The sequence below is a fragment of the Apaloderma vittatum genome, unplaced genomic scaffold (genome assembly GCF_000703405.1).
Source record: "Apaloderma vittatum isolate BGI_N311 unplaced genomic scaffold, ASM70340v1 scaffold6294, whole genome shotgun sequence".
NCBI classification, from domain to species: Eukaryota; Metazoa; Chordata; class Aves; order Trogoniformes; family Trogonidae; genus Apaloderma; species Apaloderma vittatum.
In genome coordinates this window covers 136,349-155,835 of record NW_009712013.1, presented here as the reverse complement: position 1 = coordinate 155,835, position 19,487 = coordinate 136,349, and the positions used below count along the sequence as shown (strand labels likewise).

At 45.3% G+C, this 19,487-nt stretch overlaps 1 protein-coding gene across 1 annotated transcript in view; it reads right to left on the bottom strand.

Annotated features, from left to right (window-relative positions):
- Positions 1–9,648: 9,648 nt before the first annotated feature.
- Positions 9,649–19,487, bottom strand: part of LOC104272749 (partitioning defective 3 homolog B-like) — a gene marked incomplete at its 5' end in the record, with an annotated part of 136,861 nt that continues 127,022 nt past the window's right edge. The window contains one exon of the mRNA XM_009867828.1: positions 9,649–10,003. Within this exon, the coding sequence (XP_009866130.1) occupies positions 9,649–10,003 (355 nt within the window). The remainder of the gene's footprint in view (positions 10,004–19,487) is intronic.

Here is a 19,487-nt window from a genome sequence, read left to right as displayed (position 1 = left end):
AATGCCTTTGATTTCCTCTGCCTGCTGAAATAACCAGCAAGCTGTCAGGCTGCTTAACATAATCTGAGAACAGCCTCACGATTGCTTTAACTCACGCTCTGGTTTCAATCTCCGTAGTTGTGCCACTTGCCCTCCTGTCAGAGTTTAGTGGCCAATGTGGCCAGAGGTGGAGGGACATCACTACTGCTCGTTGTGGAAGTTGGAGTGGTGGCACTGCTTATTATCTTATACCTACAGCTATGCATAACAAGAACAAGTCACACCTGCAATATATTAGTTATAATCAATAGTAGAGTCAGCAAAGTGAAACAGGGAAAACAATTTTCAGAATTCCCAAACTCTGATGTGGTCATTTTGGTGAAAAATAGAAGTATCATTTCCCATAAAAAAGCCTTAAATTATACTTGGCAATAAGACTTAGCAAATAGTGCTGGAGGTGCCCAGGTAAGTCCACCATCCAGCTTATTCTAGAATAGATGAGTGGCAGTAAATAAAACCAAAACCCAGTGTCCCTGACCATAAAACCATAAACCCACACTAACAAGATGTAGTTAATACAATAAGATACATGGCAGATTAGGGAGCAATGTGATAATTGACTGTAAACCAAATTCTCTAAGGACACAGTCTAATATTTTACTTAGAACCATATAAATAACTGTTGATTTTTTCTCAACCATCCAAATTAAAAATTAAATATGGAAACATTAAATTACAAATTTATGAAAATATGAAATACAAAACTGGTTTGTGCCTCACACTGGATATCAATTAAATCTGTCAAAGTTTAAGGCCAGGCCGACCACAAAACTCTGCCAGACCCTCCGTGCGATCCCACCACCGCCCCCCAAAGGGAGGGTAACAGGGGAACCGGGGAGATAGAGCATGAGATTGGAAAAAACCTCAACCAGTATAATGAATAACAAGAGACTAACAATAATAATGATGACTTCAAACTATATGCAGATGCACAGAAGTGAGTAGATTCAAAAATACAAGAGAATATGTTAACACAGAACCTACACCTTCCAAATGGCAATGAGGCCCCGAGCAGAAACGTCCCAGGCCAGACCTGGCAGCAGCCAGGAGTGCTGAGCCCAGAGCCAAACCCCACACAGCAGGCGAACCACAGAACCACAGCAAAACACGCAGCACCTGCGCCACCCCCAGCCAGGGAGGTGACCCGTCCCCACACAGAGCACTCCTGCTCCTCCTCCGCACTGTGAGGGCAGGAACTCCAGCAGCACAGGCAGAGCTGAGGCCCAGCTGACACAGCCCTTCCAGAAGCTTCCAGGCTCCACTCAGGGCCCCTTTTATACCGAGCACATGGGAAGGACCACTGTGATTGGTCCGTTTGGGTCACCTGACCCACCCTCTCCTCCCCACGCGCACAGCTGCCCCCTGAGCCAGGAGCCCGGCAGAGCCTCTGACCCGGGGCTCTGGAAGTAGGACCCGTTCCGGCTCTGTCCCTGTGCCACGGCCCGATGCCTGTCCGGGAGTGCTCCCCCGCTGCAGCAGCCCTGGCAAATCCTTACCAGAGCCGGGCAGGGCCCTCGGTCTGAACTCAGCCCTCTCTGTAAGTGGTCACCTACAGGGGTGCAGGCGCTGGAGGGACTCGCAGCGTGTGGAAGTGCTGCTCTCTGCAAAATCCTCCTCGCTTTGCAGTGTCCCGGCTGTTCTGGTCCATCCACTCACGAATCACTGCTTTTAGTACTTTCTCAGTGCAACCATCGCTCCAGCTACCGAGTCTCCTTCAGAGAGGGGGAATGGCTAGAAGTGAGCCGGACAAGTGAACTGGCTTTTAGATCTGGAGCACCATGGCTGAATACACAGGCATGTGTGCATGTGCTTGTATATACTTGGGAGGAAGGAAAAAGGGAAGGAAGGAGGAAGCGAGGACCGGTTTGTTTATTTACTCATAAAAACCTAGTTTCTTCATATTTGCTCTATTGTTTTGTTCCTAGAAAAATTATGGCAGATGAAGTCTCTTAAAATCTTAGCTTGTTGGTTTGAAAACCTAGGCTGCAACTTTTTATCCTTTTTTTTTTTTCTTTTTATTCTCTGGGTTGAAGGATGTGATGTATGAAAACTCCAATTTAACAGAGCCTAGAGATTAAATCATGTTGCGTAGGTAAGGTTTTGGCAGAGAAGCAGACATTGCTTTCTAACCAGTACCAAGAAGAATGGGGTAGGTTTTAATGTAAGTTTACTTTTCTTGTAATGAATTTTAATGACAGCTTTCATGACTGCTTCTGTGACTCATAAGAGAAAATTAAAAACCTACACCTTAAAACTTATATGACAATGCTGCTAACATCTTGCAGCTTCTGGCATTATCTTGGAGAACCTTTCAGTCCTGTTTCTGTGCCACATTGTTTTCCTCACAAAATGTAATTTAAATATAAAACATTGAATGTTCATTGCTTCTTTATATAATATTTATTTATTACCTGCTGGAGGCAAAGGGCACGGTTTTATATAGAATCCTCACTGAATGTCTTATTTTGCAATTTTACTCTGCTGTACATATTTCTCAATAAATTATTTTCTTTCAGATGCAGATATTCTCAAAAAGTGAAGCTGGACTGCTTCCTCTGCACTGAGGTTTATTTTTTGCTGTGAGCACAGCCAACATATCTGGCTCGGGTTAGTTTGTCAGGCATATTTTGGGAATGGTTTGAGAATTAATTGGTTTAAAGACTATAATCACCTTTTTGGCCCCTGAAACTGGTTCAGGATTTCTGTGCCAGGCCAGCAACGAAACAGCTTTTGTACAAGTCAAAGGTTGTTCTAGATGAGCAGAAAGACAATGGAGATAGAAATTGGTGTCTTTCTTGCAACCGATACCCACAAAGCAACTGATTCAGCAGTGACTGCATCTTGTCCCTGTTGGTAATGGCACAGTCCCAGCCCTGGGGGCCGCATGCTTTGATTCTGTATCGCTTTCCGGTGCCAGCAAAACTCTTGGTGTTCGTTACCTACACTCACAAGTGGCTCAAGGCTTCTCAGCAGTGAAGGTGAAAGTTGTGTTTGAAGGCCAATGTGGCTTTGGGGACATCAGAGATCAGGGAGAAATGGGGATGGAAGAGGGGTTAGGGAAAGGGACTTTGTGGTGCTGGCGGTACCCAGGGAGGCGAAGGGAGGTGTGTGGGGAGCAGGCTGTGAGGTGTGGGTGGCAAGATGTGATCGAGGGGAGGAGGCAGCAATGGCTGTCTCTCTGTCCCCATGCTGGCTGGTGGGTTTCTTCCCAATTCTTACTTGCCCTTCTGCTTCCTCTCTCAGGCATGGGCAGCTTTGTGCTGCAAACATGTCCTGACTCTGGGCTCAGTGGAGGGGTGTCAGAAGTGTGGGACACAAAATGGAAATCGAGTAGTGCTCGGCATATCGGAAAGTGCCACCTCTCCTTCCCAATTCCCACAGCAATCCTGTCTCTCTGATCACCTATATTAGGCACTTCCTTCCAGCCCCTGGGGAAAAGCAGCGACAGAGCTGCTCTCCCTGGAGGGGATCCTATGCTCGGGAAATAGGATCGTTTCTCAGTTTCATTTGTTTTCACACTTCCCCAAAGTGATGCCTCAGCGCCTTTGCACTTTCTCTGCAGGGACGAGCGCAGCAAGCGCAGAGGAGCCTGAGCAACCTCCTCAGGAGGCACCCAGAGCCTTTGAGGCTTATTAAAAGCCCCACACACCTTCTGGGAGGGTGCAGAAGCAGCCCAGCTCTGCTCCAATCTCGATAATGGCATTTTGCTTCCTAAGAGCCTCCCAAGTAGCACCGTGGCCACGGTTCTTGTCCCTGAGAGGCCACCACGTGCTGCCCTTGGGTAAGTGCTCAACTGCTGCCGCATTGCAGTGGGTCACTGCACTTCTGCTGGGGTGACTAACCCAGCTCTGAGACCTCCGTGGGGAAAGGCACATACATCCCATGCTGCTCACGAGGGTGCAGTCTGGTTCATTAAAATTAATTAACAGTCAGATGGCTCCACATACTTCTTTACACAGACAAAGCATTGACTGCAAAACAGATCTTGAGCCCAGGTCCCAGGAAAGTGAGTGCTGCCATGACCGTCAAGGCAGAAGCAGCACCTTCTGACACCGGTCGCTGAGTTTTCAGCTTTTAATATATTTTTCTTTGTCTTTTGCCACTCTTTTTTATAATGTCAGAAGAGAAACAGAGGTATTAGTGTTTTATTTGTCCAGCTATGCATGCAAGTTATGACCTGATGTGAATTACGATTTAATACATGCTAAAACTGACTCAGAGTTGCCCATGAACTATCTTGGCCATAAATAACAAGATCTGCATGCATTCAAAGCTTTTTGGAGCGCAGTACACACTTATTTTTACTGAACCATTACTGCAATTTCTGCTATACCCTGTGTTGTAAATCTTGTGCGCTCTTCTGTCCTTCTGCTTTGTCCTTTTACTTTTTCCTTTGTAGTAAAAGAGAATTTTCATCTCAGAAAGGCTACATCTTTCTTCTCCCTGTTCTAGTGACTTTTCACTTAAATATCTACTATTTTGAAAATTACTTAATCTAGCATAACACTTTTGCCTGAATCTGTGCACTCTGCAGCCCAGAGCTCCAATCCTACAAAAGATTTATGCCTGCATAATCTGGAGTACGAAAAGTAGTGTCATCAGCTCTAGTGAAATGATCCACAAACCTCGTCAAGTACCTGTGTAAAACTTTGAAGGAGTCCTAAATCTCTGGCAAGATAGTGCCGCAGCCATCTGAAATACAGCCTCAGCTGGTTGGAGCTGGTACCTGCTACATGGCCACTGAACACCTGGGTTGTCACCGACAGCAAGAGAAGAGCTCAGTGGTGAGATGAAACTGGAGAACTTCAGCAAGAAGCATGCAGTTGCCTAAGCTGATGTTCACTGACATGGGGGAATCTTCTCTCTCAACTCTCCTTTCAGTCAGGGTTATGGAATCAGGACTCTGGCTCTACAGCTGATGTCAATACAAATTTGAGAGGGAATCAGATTAAGACCTGTGATGTTATTTTTCTACAAGGCAGCGCATGGCTGTTGCAGTTTCCAGTTTTTGGGTTTTTTTAAAAGTCGCCTTACCAATTCTGATCTGCTCTAATCACGCATGATCTAACATCAAATCACATCCAGATACAAAGAAGAGAAAGACTCTACATAAACACACATAGTCTTAAAGCCTTTATTTTAATGCAAAATAAAACAGGTAAAATTTATATAGCCATATGTAACAAAAGATCAAAATCTTTGATGTGGTACTAGAAAAAAACCCTCTGAAATTGTGTGTTGAATCTCCCCCTCAAAACAATCATGCACGATTTTTAAATCAGTTTCACTTAAACACAGGGGTATTGTCAGAATCATAAACAGTTCTCTCCCCCCCACGATAACAGAAGAGTGTCTTGGAAAGCCTTCTCTTCTATGCAGAGACAGTGAATAGTGCTTCTGATTTTGCACGTTAGGCTTGGAGACTCTGCAGAACAACTGTGACAGAGAGCACGGGTGTGGGGCCTTTTGGAAGTGCAAAGCAGCCCCTGCCCAGAGCAGAGTGTCAGGACGCGGCCCTGGCAGAGCAGTCGGTAGGTTTCACTCACAGCACTAACTCTAATAAACAAAATCTGTGATGGCTGGAGGAGGAGGTAGCAAAATTCATCTGTAAAAAAATTAGGCAGCATGTGAAGCTATTTCTAGCTCAGGAAGCTGGAGTGAATTGGAATTCAGGGCTGCATGTACTTTTTCAAGGCAGGAGCCTTTTAAAAAAAAATTTTTAATGCTTAGACCCCTTTTTGTTTTCCACAAAGGGCAACTGATATTTCATTATGCATTTGCAGGGGTGCCTAGAGACTTCCGCATCATAACGTATCACAGTGGTAGTGTCTGCTCACAGGCCAAGATCATGGCTCACTAGTGGGTGGTCACTCCGAAAATCCACAGGCTCTTTTTCTATCTCTTAATCTTTCAACTGCTGGGCCTGGCTGGCCCTGCGCCAGAGCCAGAAATGCAGGCTGCACGCCACCAGCTCAGGAAATCAAAGTTTTGAGCTTCACGTGAGACTGAGCCTCTCCCCCGCCTTGTCTTGACTCCTGTTCACGCGCACGCTCGGGGCCCGCTGCTCCTGTGGCAAGCCCAAATTCTCCCTTCACACCCGCTACGTCAGTAACTCTGCTGCTGGACTGGCACATTTTGGATGAGGGAGTGCGAGGCAATTACGTGTCAAGAGCATTTCAGACTCATAATTTTCCCAAACATATGGACATATGGGGAAAAGAACAACTTGTTACTTAACGGCTCTTTTGGATTTTGCAAGTGTGTATTTTCAACCGTCAGTTGTAGCACCTCGTGAATTCTGCATGGTACATATTTTTCCACAATATGGTGCTAAAATCATACATTTTACCCTGCAGAGAAGCTGACTATATATACTGTAGTTACACATTATACTTTTGAAAATACCATACCTCTACCAGATATTAAACCAGTAAATGGCACTTTTCTCCCAGAACAATGGCACCAGAGATTGATGAGATGCTCTCTAATACTTTTTGGTCTCATTCCCCCAGCTAGGTCAGACTGTTCTTCCTCCTTAGCTCCTCACCTGTAGGATGCATCCATATATTATACTTCTAGCACTATTGTTTTGTTTTTGTTTTCATTTTTTTAAAAAAGCTCTGCACTGATCTAACAGCAGAAGCATCATTTAATAACCTTTTGGGTAAGATTAGAGGCTCAGGTGTTCTTTTGATCTGTCCACATCAACTGAGTGGAGCCAATGTAGCCAAGGCAAGCTCTTAAGGAGAGATTCAGGTTATGGGGAGACAATTGCACAGGTCCTTCAAAGGCTTATAAATAACCCGGGGGCTGCCTCCATCCAGATTTCACTTGGCCCTGGCTCTTGAAATACTGTAAATAAGTCCTGTTCGTTGTGCTGTGATGCCATTTGAAGGGTTAGTTGAGAGTGATTTATAAAGGCAGTAGCTTATATTCAGAGCTGTTCTTAATTGTGGCCTGGCTTGATAAAGCCACTGTCGCAAACACACCAGTTTCTCTACAGCTGGATCAAATGTATCAGGGGTTATATTTCAAGGAGGGAAAGGAAAGTATTTTAATTTGTTTTCGCTTCACTTTCAGTGGGCCTTCCTAACACCAGCGGCTACTCTGTGGCTGCCAAGTCCTGGCTGAGTATCCTAACAACATCTAAAACTCTCTGAGAGAAGCACAAGGCTGTGTACAGCACGTACACGATAGGCAGAGTTTCCTTGGGGAATGCGCCTTATTTATGGCGGGTGCCGAGAGACATCCAGCATTACATCCAACCCTCCCTCCAGAGGCTTTTCCCTCCTGCTTTACTAGGGAAGAGGGCAGAAAGAAACAGAACAAGAACCGAACACGCTTGCTTCATGACCAGTTGCATTCCTCTGCCTCCCTCCCACCAATGCTTCCTCCTGACTGGATTTAGAGCTGTTGCTGCCCCTGCTCCGTGGAGTCCAGCCCTGAATCTGAATCACAGAGATGTTCCCCCACCAGCCCAAAGCTGTCTCCTCTCCCCTGTTTCCCAGCCTGGCTGCTGGGCACAGATTGGTGTGAACACAAATGCTAGAGCCTGCTGGGCAGCCAGGCAGGGGCAGCTGCAAGCGCTCCCCAAGCCTCAGGGTTATGCCACTCTCTAATCCAGCATTAGCAGCACAGAAGAAACGTATGGTGGGATTAAATGCTCCTTCTCATCAGGGCCGTTACCTACTGGTGGCAGCCCCTGGAAAGCTGCAGCACACAGACCTGCCCTGCCCTGCACCTTACGGAACTCTTACTCTAACGAGCCCTTTTCCCAGGGATATCTAGTAAAGGGACGTGCTCCTAGCAGGACAATCCTTCCCAGTGATATCTAATACCTGGGAAGTGACCTATGTGATTTAATCTGTTGCATACCAAAGGTGTCAAAAAGACATCAAAGAAATCCTTGTGCTTAATCCTTGGTGAGGTCACAGTCTCCCCCTGATGAGGAGAGAAGCCTAAACGGTTTAATAATGCTCTCAAAAGGCAGAAGTTGAGGAATTAAGGACACTTGGAAACTTTGCAAAACGTATTTCTAGGTGGCAAAACTGTACGGTTTCCCTGTGACAAAACCCTTGAGACAAGTCTTTGAGCGCTCACAGCCCTGTTGGGCTGGGTAGCAGAGGTCCCTGTGGCTGAGGACAGGTGTTTCTGACCTCCTCCCAGGCTGGCTGGCTGCAGAGCGAGCTCAAGCTGCGCAGGGCAAAGAGCCAGGCACGTACCCCACCACCCAGTCTCCCCTTCCCGCTCCACCGCGCTGCTGTCCCCCTCTCCCCACCCACACCTTCCCTATTCCTAGGCACTGCTGCAGTAACTTGCTGCAAACAGCTGTTCTCTCCTCTCTCTCCTGGGCCCCAGGGTCTTGAAGCCCTCCCTGTTACTTTCTCTGTCTTTTCCCTCACTCCTTCCTGTGAAAAGCCCCTTTCCCCACTGGCCTGAGGGCCCTGGCTAAAGGAACTGGAGTAGTTTGGCACTTGGCACCAGCCTGGCGCTGCCTGAGGCCGAGTGTCCCTCAGGGACAGAGGGTGGGCCCTGTTCCCGCAGGTGCCTTCAGGTGGTGGCAGGGCCAGGCTGGCCAGGGCCAGGCATGCCGCTGGCAGGCACTTTGCTGTAACCCTGGCCAGAGTGGGCCAGGAAGGGACTGCCCCGCTGCAGCCGAGGCAGCCCCTGATACAGTAACTTCATGTGAATTATGGAGTCCATCCCCCTGGTCACCTCCTCAGCCACTTCTTACAGGCCAGCTCCACTGAAAGCCCAAGAGGGACGCTTGCTGACAGCAGCTGAGGATCTGATCTCTGGGGTTGACGTTTAGAGAGTGCACACTGTGTAACTAAAAAACATTCACTAAAGCACACACACGCACATCTACAGACACATACTTCTCAGGTGGCTGGCTGCCTTGTCCTCCATGAGCCTGCCCAAGCAAGGCGGATAATGCTTTTTGCCTTGCTCCAAGTGCAGCAGGTGCAATAAGAGGAGAAACCTGCTACAAAGACTGCAAAAAAATGAAGGCTACAAGATAAATGCTGCCACCACCAAACAGAAAGAGGAAGACAAAGGCCAGATTATAAATCTGGAACTGCAGCATCCTTAAAGCATAGAGCTGCTGGTCTGAACATGCCTGGAATGCGGCTGCTACCTCTGCGGCAGTCCCTTGTCAACTCATGATCACACACTGGATCACACGAGATCCCCAGCTCTGCGACAAGTCCGTACCGCGTGCTGTGTTCTCAGTTAAAGACTCTGAAGTACACTCTGGTGACACCATTGCCCTTATCCAGACAGCTACGTACTGCATAGGTGTAACGGGATTCGGTAAATAGCCCTGAGGTGTATTAAGTGTTGCGCTTCATTTCCAGCAGCCATTTTCTATTTTTAAAAAGAATTAAAAAATACTCAACTGTATGGTACCTCACGTACTCAAAACACATCGTACCTCACGTGGCTTCAGTTCGCCTGTTAGAAAGCACCTACGCTGAGCCCAGCTCAGTAAGAACGACTCTAGGTCTCGCGTGCCATTCTTACAGGCAGCTATGCTTGGGAACAACTCTACAAGGATGGCGTCTGACGGGATTCCTCCTGGGCTGTGCTACCAAGTCCAGCGCGTGGCTATACAGCTGCAGTCATGGGGTTCTTCTGCCTGGGATCCTGTTGCCTGTACTGGTACTGGTCCGGACTGGTCCCACGGTGTCGGACAATTTCATTATAAGCTGGTGCTCGGTGGGACTGCGGAGGGGAAGGTGGCACATCCTGCCGGAGGGGTCCTTTATGCTGGTTTGTGATGGGCTGGGCTGAGTAGTACTGGGGGTACCTCAGTTCTGCCACTCTTATGTCCGGTGCACGGATGTAGTTCCCCTTGGATGGGTGGACAGCAGGCTGTCCTCCTTGGTAGTAGGGAAGATCTCTCTCTTTGTATATTACTCGTGGTCCTGTTAAATATTCCAGTGGCTCTGCAGGTCCACGCCTGAGGAGGAAGACATAATAAAGCACATAAATAGGCAGTCTACTAGGGCAGCAACACGTTATTGTACTCACAATCTCTGTTTACTTTGAGAAAGGAAATGGCACCTCAAGCATGACAGGTCCAGATGAATCAAAAGAACTTCTGAAGGATAACAAGCCTCCCACCTGCATGCTACAGAAGTCTGTAACACCCAGGACGCTGGAGGAAGGGTCCAGCGCACATCACAGCCCTTTTACAATGGGGGAGCACTGAAGCCCTTCAGTTCCCAAAGTCAGCCTCCTGTGATCCATTTCCCATAATGGAAACAAAGCTCCTTTAAACAATGCACGTTTGACTGAATCTTATCTAGCCTGAGGATAAACAGATGAGTTGGGTCTGCAAATCCCATAAGCTTTACATGCACAAATATTCACGCTTTCCAAGCTATTTCCCACTATTTTTTTCTTTTAACATGTCAGACTGTAAAAGTTTCCAAACACCATAGCTGGAAAAACTGGAACTCCTGGAAGAAACACTAGGGATGTCAGGCTATGATACCTGTGTTTAATGGGCGAGCTGTCAACGGGGTTTCAAAAAAATCTCCTGTGAGCTAGAAGGCCTGATAGTACAACAGCCCTGTAGCTTACATGCATCAGTATGAATCTGACAAGCTCTAGTTCATGTGAAAAGACACATGTGAACATGGCATCCCTGAGGATGTGCCATGGAGCCCTCTCTGTGGCTTTCTGCATCTTAATTCCATGATTTGCACTAATGAAGCATTGGTATTTTTCTCTAGAACGGCTTAACTTGTGATACGTTTGAAATGGCAAAAATAATTGTTCTCACAGATGTGTCACCAGAGTATCCCCAAAAGTTCAACTCAATTAGGAGTTTTTGCCAGTCTGATTGCAAATGTCTTTGCACTTTGGGCAAAACCTCCCATTGACTGCAGGGGAAGCTTCTCTTGAAGTGAGGAAGGAAGATGGCAAGGTTTTGACCCAAAAGCAGGGGCTGAAAGTATAAATCAATTACACCTGCTCTGTGGGACTGAACTCATCAGCTTTTTAAATATTCTTTGCATAGATTTATTACAAAAGTCATCAAAGCGGTACAGTGGATCAAGTGTTCACAATTCGTCAATGCCTCTCTTTTGTTCACACAGAGATTTTACAAGCACACTCCACCTTTATTAATCTGGGCTTCCATACTCCAACTTGTTTTGCATGAAGTAAAACAAAACATGTGGTTTTCTGCTGCACTCGTTTAAGCCCATGGGGTAAATCATGGACATAGGCAATGAACAAACATTATCTGCCTTGAAATGAACCTACAGTTCTCCCCCTGGAATAACTTAGTGCAAATGTTTCCTGTTTAAAATGGAAAGAGCAAAAGGAAGAATTCCAGGCCTTGGACTTTTAGGACCCTATGCTCCCCAGAGACTTTTTACTTTAAAAACAGAACATTATGAAAGACAGGCACTCCCAGCTTCCCCCTGCATCCCCCCATGGTGAGACAGTCCAGACAAAGTGCTGAAGGGTCTGAAGCCACCCTCTGAGATACTAAAAGGACTCTTAACCACATGTACTGAGACAACTGCTGTCTCTGCGCAAACACCTACGCCTTGCAACAAAGCCTAATTTCCACAGCAGGCCAAAAAGTTACTCTGTGTATTTCTATATGAAGACTTGTTCACTAGTCAGTCCCATCACACTCAGCTCTTTAATTCCTCTGTGCGCAAAACCACACCTCCAATCATAAAAGGCTTCTGCGATGGCAGGAACTGCTTTGTGTCAAGCAGCAAAACAACAGGATCAGATGTCAAACGTAGACTCGTCACCTTTTAATGAAAAGACAATGCTCAAAGTTCTGTATATTAGATTTAGTAAGATGGTCTCATCGGCAGCTATAATCAACCAAATTCTTGTGGATTGGGGTAGAAAGGGACTGAACTTGGAACCTGATCCAGAACTCACTGAAGAGCCAGGTAGCTTTTTGACAGAGCTCTAACTGCAAAACCTAATTACTCTAAAATAACAAATTCAAGATTAATGGGTACCAAAATGATGGTTGAGAACAGGACTGAGCCATCAGCATCATCTACTGAGCCTTCAGCACACAGCTCACCCCTCAACTCACGCAAGAGGTCTGGAAGTTGCAGGAAAAGGGGGATGTGTTTTGCCATCCAACCAAAAGCGCTGCTTCCAGGAGAGCTCAGCTGGTCCAGTTCTAGGATACTGTGCAGAGGGTAGTGCATTCAAGCAGCTTTGACCTAGGACTGTGCATTGAAGATGAGCCTGAGCAATCCAAGCACAAGCGTGCCAGACCCGAGGCATGTACCCAAGCTGCTCAAGCTTGTGCCATCAGGTCTCCGCTGCTGTCATCTATGCTACAAAACTAAATCCACCACTGCTTCACTTAGAGCTAATACTGTCTCTGGTTGTGGAGACAAAAACTTGCAGTTCCTCTTTGCAAGAGGAACATGTGGGAAGGGCAGAATCTCTCTTTAAAAAATAAATACCCAAGCTGTTCACTCTCAGCACCAGTTTTCCTTCTCTGAGGCCAAAACACCCATAAGTGGTAAAATTCTTGAGTGTCTTCCCCAGAGTCAAAGTTTAACAGCTGGGAGGAGAGGCTGTACATGGAGACGATGCTTGAATCCACTTCACAGGGATCCTTTAGGAAAGCCCTGGGAAGATAGGAGGTTTATGAGGGTTTTTAGCAGCCTTGGCAATAATACAAGCAGTGATCTAACCAATGATTACCAGAACTCTCACATGACTGAAACCTTGGGAAACCCTGGTAACTGCCCAAAAGGCTGCCCCCAGGCAGCATGATCAGGGGAAAATTTCATGAAGGGTATCCTCATGGCTGCTCCACACTCCCCAGCTCGCTTCCCCTTTAGATCCCAGTGGGTGTTGCACGTGCAGATACATATGCTACAGTCATGACACTTTTCTTCCCTTTTATAACCAGTACTGCATGCTGAAGCCAAGTTATTTCCTGAGGATTCATTCATTCCCACCTACCAGCCATGCCCCGTTAAGTTTCTTCTTAGGGAGCTGCTCACAGGGCAACCAACCAGCCTGAGGAGTCTCCATGAACTTCTGAAAAGTCTCAAAATACAGGAAAAAACAGCCCTTCCCTCTCCTAGTGTGTCCAATTAACTATCAGAAATTCAGTCTTTCTAAGGTAGAAGAAATGCCTGCAGATCCCAAACTCTGGGTGCAGAAATGCTGTAACCATGAGGAGTAAGTCTGGGTCCCTGGGGGCAGTTCCCAGCAGGGAGGGCAGGCCTCCTCTGAAGCAACATCATTTTCACTTGGTAGCTCATGGTGTAGAAATATATGCTGTTGTTTATCCTTAAAGAAATTGCCATAACAACTCAAACCAAACACTTTCTACTTGGCCCCTTGTAGATGCTACGCTTGTTTCTTCAAGAAGCAAAACAACCCCTGCCTTTTCACTTAGCCGACATTGCCACCTCCGAGGAGGCCCTAATGAAATTCTTCTCCCCTCCCTCACTGTTTTTGTTGGCTCCTGAGGAGTTCAGAGTTCACAGGGCCATATCACACCTCCCAAGTGACCCACGGTTTGGGGGTCAAGCCAATAACCTCAAGTGGAAAATCAGTGACCCAGGGGAGTGATCAGAAATCCACAAATTGGGTCAAGCAGGTCCAGCCACTCAAAAGGACCAGGCCAGGAGCATGCCCTCCGAGAGGACATGCTGAGTAGGAGCTGCTCTGACTGTCAGCTGTTTTCCAGATTTTTGGCCAGTTGTTTGACCTGGGGGTCCAGTGAAATTAATGGCAGACAGAAGGCAGGGAAGCTGACCAAGCATCCTGGGAAGGAGCTGATCTCAGAGCTCAAAGAGTGGTTTTGCCAATAGTTTAACTCTGCTGGCTCCCACTGGAAGATGCATCACTGATGCAGGCCCAGCTAAAAGCAGATAACGCACACAGGTACTCGCAAACGTTTTGTTACATCATCTCATATGCTGGTTAGCAGCTCTATTGGTTTGTCTTTTAAAATGATTCACCATATAAGAACTGCAATCTATTTTGAGATTTAAGAGCACAAAGTAGCAGGTAACTTGTGACTGATGTTCAATTAAGAGTACACGTGTTGTTACTTTCTCAACGACAAGGAAAGCCTGAAGTAGTTTGTTTTTCTATCCCTGCTTTATTTATCTTCCAAGCACAGAGAATATAAAATCTAATATTTCCTGGCTTTGCTGCAGAATTTTTAAGAACTTCTGGGTTTATTTAAAACTAAACCAAAGGATTAGGAATATTGAAGAAAGGTTTCTTATAACCAAAATGTTGTTTAGTCATTGAAGCTAAACAGGCATCTGTAGGTTTCAAAAACACGTAGTTAAAACACTGTTTGTTTTCTGCAGCTGTCCCCCCCCCTTTTTTAAAGCTCTCATTTCAGTAATTCCTCAGTTGTGGAGAATCTGACAGTGTAGACTAGCCTGAATGCCTGATGTTTCAAAAAGCAACCAGAAAAAATTAATTTCATTTCAGTTTTACTGTGTTTCATTGTTAACCCCTATCTGCAGGTCACCTTTAACATCAGCCATGAGACACATGCTTTGGTTATCTGAAAGGAAAGGAAAGCAAAATGATGGTCTGGCTGTTCACATTGTGCCCCATCATGTTGGGGCTTTGAATTTCATCATGAGAAAGAGTTTTTCTTGCCTCTGTTCTATAAGGAGAATGAGAGAGGTCACCCTCCTAGTACCTGGTAAAAAGCAACGAAGGGAATGCTCTCTTCTTACATCACTGACTCCTTCTTGCTACTGAGGGAATATTTTGCAAGGGACATAATCTCACATGAAAACTGCCTTCTTACATTGTCAGGGAGTACTTCTTGAAATAAACTTCAAAGGCAGCCACAGACTCAGTGGCAAATGGAAAGCCCACATTTGGCTGCAGTCTCTTTCATGCCTAAGCAAGACATAGAGAGACTCTGGGCGATGCCATCAGGCAGCTCAGGCTGTGATTAAAGAACAGGAGAAAGCAACAAGGTCCTATCTGTGTCCAAATTCTCATTGAAGAACTCTGTTGTATGCATCGTGATTGCATGCTGCTTGTTCTCAGCCAAGAGGACCTACTTTTAAAGAAGAAAGGAGAAGCTGATGTAAGAATTATGCAAACAAACAATCTTACAGTATCAAATACATTGCACTGTGTCTTTATAAAGCTTTTCTCAACATACATTGAAAACAACTGACTGAAAAGACCACATAGTCCGTATCTCTTCACATACAGTATTAAAAGACACCGCTGTGATGTTTGTAGTCAGTGGCACCAAGAACTTCTGTTGCTTAATACTCAATGTGCATATAACTTAAAAAAACCCCAAACATATTTTTTAAAAGCACTGCAGGTTTCAAAAAAAGAAAAAAGTCACTGCGTGACTCTGAGCTTCATTAAAGTCTGTCTCTGTATCCTAACAGGTGAGATACTTGTATAACAAACATTTGCCACTGCAGACGAATACTTCAAGGTCGTGGGTTCGATCCCCGTTCGGTCCCCATGTGTTGCCTGATTTAGTTTAGAGGCGTCCCTGCCCATGACAGGGAGGTTGGATTAAATGATCTCTAAGGATCTTCCAGCCTAGGCCATTCTGTGATTCCCATAGCTGATGACGGGTTGAGCATTTAAAAAGCCACTGGAAATCAAACTTGTATCTTAGTGCTGGGAAGAATCTGCAGCAAAAGGAAGTGCTCAATGGCTGCTGTTTGTGAGAGAGGCTTGTACCTCTCAGAAGAAGGCAGATGTCTAGCAGTGTCAGACTAACCTCAAACACACCACACACAGATTATTTATGGGCTGAGCTGGTGGAGGTGCTTTCTTCTCCTGTTCTTTTATCAACAATACAAGGCTAAAAAAATCAGATAACATAAATGAATACAATCCCTGGCTCTTATGTAGCACATGCCATGCAGAGAGTGCTGTTTTTAGTTTGAGGACTGTGTTTGGAATTCCTTCAGTGTCAGGTTTCCAGTTACCAGACCCTCATCCCTGGGCCAGGCACGACTGCGGTTGGACTCGATTAGCAGAACGCTCTGCAATGTGTATTACATAGCTTTGACTTCTACAGGCTTTGCAGACCCATAAAAATAATGATCATTTCATGACCTGTGTTACTGGGGGGAAAGAGCAAGCGGAAAAATCTCTCTCTCCCCTTTTAAAAGAATTCGTATTTGTTTTGGATTTGGAGAACGAGGGATCCATATAAGCTTGTTTGAAATTCAAGTAGGAGTACATTTCAGATACCATATAGGCAGGCCTGATTCTCTTTCCTCGCATGCAGTTTTGCAAAGTTTAACAGTGGTCTTGACTGGCCTGAATATAAGAGCTTAAACACATAGATTTTCTCTCTCCACACGGTGGCTTGGAGTATTTAGAAACAAACAGCAAAAGCATCCCAGTCCTGGAAGCTAAGTGCATAGACTTGTTTATATTATTCTAGCTGAAGTTTACCCTTAAAGCAGCTGGAGAACAAAGTCATCTAATGTTTGCAGAGGGCCACTTTTTGAGAGGTGTTGAGCACCATCAGCTCCCTGGGCAGTTCTTAGCAATTGAGACATTTACGTGTCCCACTTCTTTTTATGTTCAGGACCAAGCATAAAGTTTAGTCAGATACTAGCTTTCCATGCAGATAAGGAGACTGCAGAAACAACTGTAAGATGGGAAAACAGTTAGCCTGACAGGTTTGAAACTTTACTACAAGATTATGTAAGATTTCTTATGACAGCATGAACACTCTATTTTGCATTTAGGCAAACTGACTGCTCTCAATCTATAATGGAGCAAACTATGTTACCAACTGGTTAACATCAAAATTCAGAGTGCCATTTAATTAAACCTTCTCCCACCAGCAACAAAGCCATAAAACATTGTGTTGCTCCATTGTTCCAGCATTAGTTTATTTTCCACTGCAGATCTCAGACCAGCTTCCGATAATCTCATTCTGCAGGCAAAGCTCCCCTTTCTCTCCTTCCCTAAATCCAACCTACAAATACAGGAACTGTGATAATCAGGATTAAAACCCTGAAATCAACAGCAACAACTCCCTGAATATGCTAGCTGGTGCTCTATAAAGGCCCAATGAGCATTCAAAATAACTAGTCCAATAATCCTTCCTACTCAATTCCTCACGTTTTGTTCATATGCTCTCAGGCATGGTACATCTCTTCTACCAGGATGCATAAAATAAAGTAGCACCTATTGAACAAGACATCGCTATTCTGTGATCTCTTCAAGCTTAAAGGGATCTTAAGTAGATTGGTACTTTAAGTAGCGAGTCATTACAACATGTGTCATTTCATATGTTACTCATTATTCAACACAACATAATACCATGTGAGTCATTAACCTCTTGGCATTGGTAACCTACTCTCAATGCTAAGCAGTCATGCTTGTTGCTCAGGAACCCCTGTGCTCTGTCGGGGAGAGACCTGGATGAGATTTTAAGGTCCCGTTGGTCCTTTGTTTTGCAGATCAGCAGGGGCTGAAAGCTATTCCTATAGACTAAAAGAGTTCTTGGCCTTTGGTCACATTTCTGAGATGATGGGCACCAAGTCACATCAGGGGGAGAAAATTTCTTTTTAAAAGACTTCCACATCTTAAGTCAGCAAGGGAAGCAAATGTTTAGGTTTCTCAGATGAATTCTACATTTCAGGGCAGACTCAAACTGACATGAAGAAATATCGTACGCATGCAGAAGTGCCACCATTGGGGTGAGATGTTAAAGTGAAATCCCTCTTATGGTATTATTTTTGCTGCACTACTGTGCAGTAGCTCCAATAGACACGTGGACTCTGCTATTCCTGTCTGATGTAAGAATTAAATTCCATGAGAAGAGCCAGCTACTTTCCTCAAGAGCAGGCAAGAAATGAAAAGGGAGAGAGATGCAGAGAGGTGAGACCCAACGCTGGCCCCAGCACAGCAGAAGCACAAAAGCCAGAAACACCATCCAGATCTCTTTGCCTCACCCTAACCTCTACCACAAATCTCCACTTACTTTTGAGGTTTAAATTAAAGGTCCTGTGCTGGTTCAGGAGATTTTTATTTGATTTAAAAGAAATTTTGTTGTCCTAACCAAAATCCCTCTTCATAAGGAAATAAATACACGGCTCAGGTGCCAGGAGAGCTCCTCCCCACCAAGGAACCCTCCTTCCTTTGCCTACCCATTCACAGCACTACTGCTATACATGCTGGGTTTGTAAAGTGCTTTCAAAAACACATAAACCCAAATTCTATCCTGTTCTCATTTTTCCTGTGAAATGAATTTAAAGCATTGCGCTGTTCAAATGATTTTCAACAAGTAAGAGAAACTATTAAAAGTATCCTCCTAAGTAATAAACATCCTGGGCCTGGGTCTTTACTATTCAGTCACTGAGATCTTAACATGCTGTCTGATCTTTAGCAGGCTAGTAAAAACCTTTAAGAAGTGGTTATTAATGTTAACACTAAGCTTTTAGGTTTTTTTTTTTTTTTTTAAGCATCTCTCATTTAAATTAAAGCATTCCTTGCAGTATTCCCTTCTACTGCCATGATAAAGCATGGCTGTCAATTCTGCCTCCAATGGCACAAACTATGTAGTAAAACCATGCTTCAATAAAAAAGGAAAATTATTTTTGAAACTGATTGTAGCTGGTTATCTTTCCCTCCATTTCATTTCCTACTGGGCCCAGACATTCTGTTAGACTCACTGGGATGTGCCATTCCCTTTTTTCGCCCTTTGCAACGAGGCAAAGCACAAGATCCAGAGGAGAACGATGGCTGAATTTTGGAAGCGAGGGCGACCTTAAAAACAAGCAGCTCTTATTTCTTTCTTCATGCAGTATTTCAGTCCCCATTGTTCCCCTACTGCTCATGTACTGATTTGCTCCTAAACAGCACAAACAGCCTGTAAGTACATCCTCCCCCCCATATTTTCTTTTGTTAGAACCATTCATTTCTATACAGGCATTAGATTATAGATTTCCTGGCTTGCTGCACTCCATTAACACTATAGTAACCACCCCTTTTCCAGCCAGCCATTAAACACCACCTTTAATAATTGAGATTTAAAGGCTCAGGGCATGATAAACAGCTGAAGTTTCAACTTTACAGCTGCCTCTGCAGAAGTGTGTAAATCTCCAGATTTGGATAGGCAAATCAGTTAATTAGACTTGCATTAAGTCACAAACTTTGCGGGTGCTTTGACAGCAGATGTCCTGAAGTTGAGCTTTAAATAACAAGGGTCAAACCCCTCAATCCCACCGGGCTATGAGAGACGGAAACGTCCCACCCGGTGCCCAGAGAGCAGTAGCACCGACTGCAGCTGCTGTGGCTCGCAGGCGACTGCAGCCCGTTCCAGCTGTGTTTATGCTGGCTTCTTCCTTAAGGGCTTCTACAGTTACACCAACATCGGCGCAGCTGCAGCAAGCAGAGCTCCTGCCGACTGGACACTCTCTACCTGCTGCCCACGGTGGCGTTTTAACCACTCT